The sequence below is a fragment of the Tasmannia lanceolata genome, unplaced genomic scaffold (assembly GCF_043159265.1).
Source record: "Tasmannia lanceolata isolate RefF3 unplaced genomic scaffold, GAP_Taslan_0.1 ptg000044l, whole genome shotgun sequence".
Taxonomy (NCBI): Eukaryota; Viridiplantae; Streptophyta; class Magnoliopsida; order Canellales; family Winteraceae; genus Tasmannia; species Tasmannia lanceolata.
The window spans coordinates 17,553,501-17,555,000 of record NW_027518721.1 but is presented as its reverse complement, the minus strand read 5'-3'; the positions used below and the strand labels follow the sequence as shown (position 1 = coordinate 17,555,000).

At 33.5% G+C, this 1,500-nt stretch overlaps 1 protein-coding gene across 1 annotated transcript in view; it reads left to right on the top strand.

The window, feature by feature from the left end:
• LOC143863364 (alcohol-forming fatty acyl-CoA reductase-like) overlaps positions 1-1,252 on the top strand; it is an 11,978-nt gene extending 10,726 nt beyond the window's left edge. The window contains exons 5-6 of the mRNA XM_077374041.1: positions 65-192; positions 1,084-1,252. Coding sequence (XP_077230156.1) covers positions 65-192; positions 1,084-1,252 — 297 coding nt within the window. The remainder of the gene's footprint in view (positions 1-64; positions 193-1,083) is intronic.
• Positions 1,253-1,500: the final 248 nt, after the last annotated feature.

Sequence of the window (1,500 nt, the reverse complement as noted above, 5' to 3'; positions counted from 1 at the left end):
GAATCTATAAATATATACTAATGGTCATTAACAACTATTTTCTTGTGGATTCTTATCTTTTTAGGGCTTGGGATTAGCAAATGTCGTATTTTTCCAGCATTTCAATCGTTTATACCGAGATTCAAGTCGAAAGTACAACTTCATCATGCGTTTGATGGGTCTATATGAATGTTTCTTTTTTTTCAAAGGAAGGTATGTGTACTCCCTCTTGCGTATGGAAATTATAAGATGTTAGTACAAGCTGACCCGTAAAAAAAAATGTTATTAAAAGCTGCATGTGTTAGAGGATTTCCGAACTCTGGGGTTCTAAAGAATAGAACAATTTAGTTTTTTTCTAAAAAAAGGATAAGATTAATTTTTGTGTTCTATGTGGGCATTTTAACTAACTTCGTGGAGGGAAATGGAGTCACTTATGCGCTCCTCTGAATGTTTTTTCACATGAATACACTCCCACTGCCAAGTTACCAAACTCAAAAGTATATTTTTTCACTGTAAAAGTAAAGAAAATTTTTAAAAAGCTACTGATATTTACACCACCATGTTTTGATAATGAGACTAAACACTCCTTTTATTCTTTAACCAGTTGTCAAAGGCAATTACAATTACAAAAAACCTCTCACCCGCCAATTTAAAAAGAAAAGACAAGGTGAGTTAGTCTCATTATCAAAATATGGTAGTGCAAATATCAGTAGCCTTTAAAACTCAAATTTTAGGGTAATATTTTTTTTTTAAATAGGGAAAATAAATGAGGCATAATGTTGAGAGGGATTTGCTAGGGACCATCGCAGAAGGCATTTCGTGGACAGGCTGTTGCATGAGATTGCAGCCACATAGGCTCACTTTTTGTCCTTTTCATTTAATTGCTATTAACTATATAATTTCTATGACTATTACAACTGTTATTTTCAAGTAATCATGATTAAATTCAAAGGCATTTGAATATAAGATTACATGTAAATTATTTTAAAGATAACCAAAGAAACCCGTAGTATTCTTCTAAGTTAGAAATATATAATCTAAAATGATTGGATCACATGCTCTCAAAATTGTTTAGTGTTTAACGATCCCAAGTATGTTGCACAGATTCGACGACTTCAACTCAGAGAAGTTTAGGGCAGTGATGAAAGATGATGGCATGGTAGATGGGATGTTTTGTTTCGACCCCAAGTGCATCGATTGGGAAGAATATCTCATGAAAATTCACATCCCAGGTGTTGTAAAATATCTACTCGAATCAAAATTAGTAAAATAGTTGTGAGGTCACGCATTGATCGAACTCTACTCAGCTTATGATTATGCCATTCTACTGAATGTGTAATAAGGTAAAACATGTACTCATATGTTTTCACTAGTTGCAGTCCCGTGATGCACGCACGGGGCAAAAGAATAAGAACATGATTGCCAAATTTGATTGCCCTAAGCGTAATTTGGTTCTAACTTATCAGCTGTTTAAAAGGAGAATAATGCGAATTGAGAATAATGCGCATACGAATAAATAAG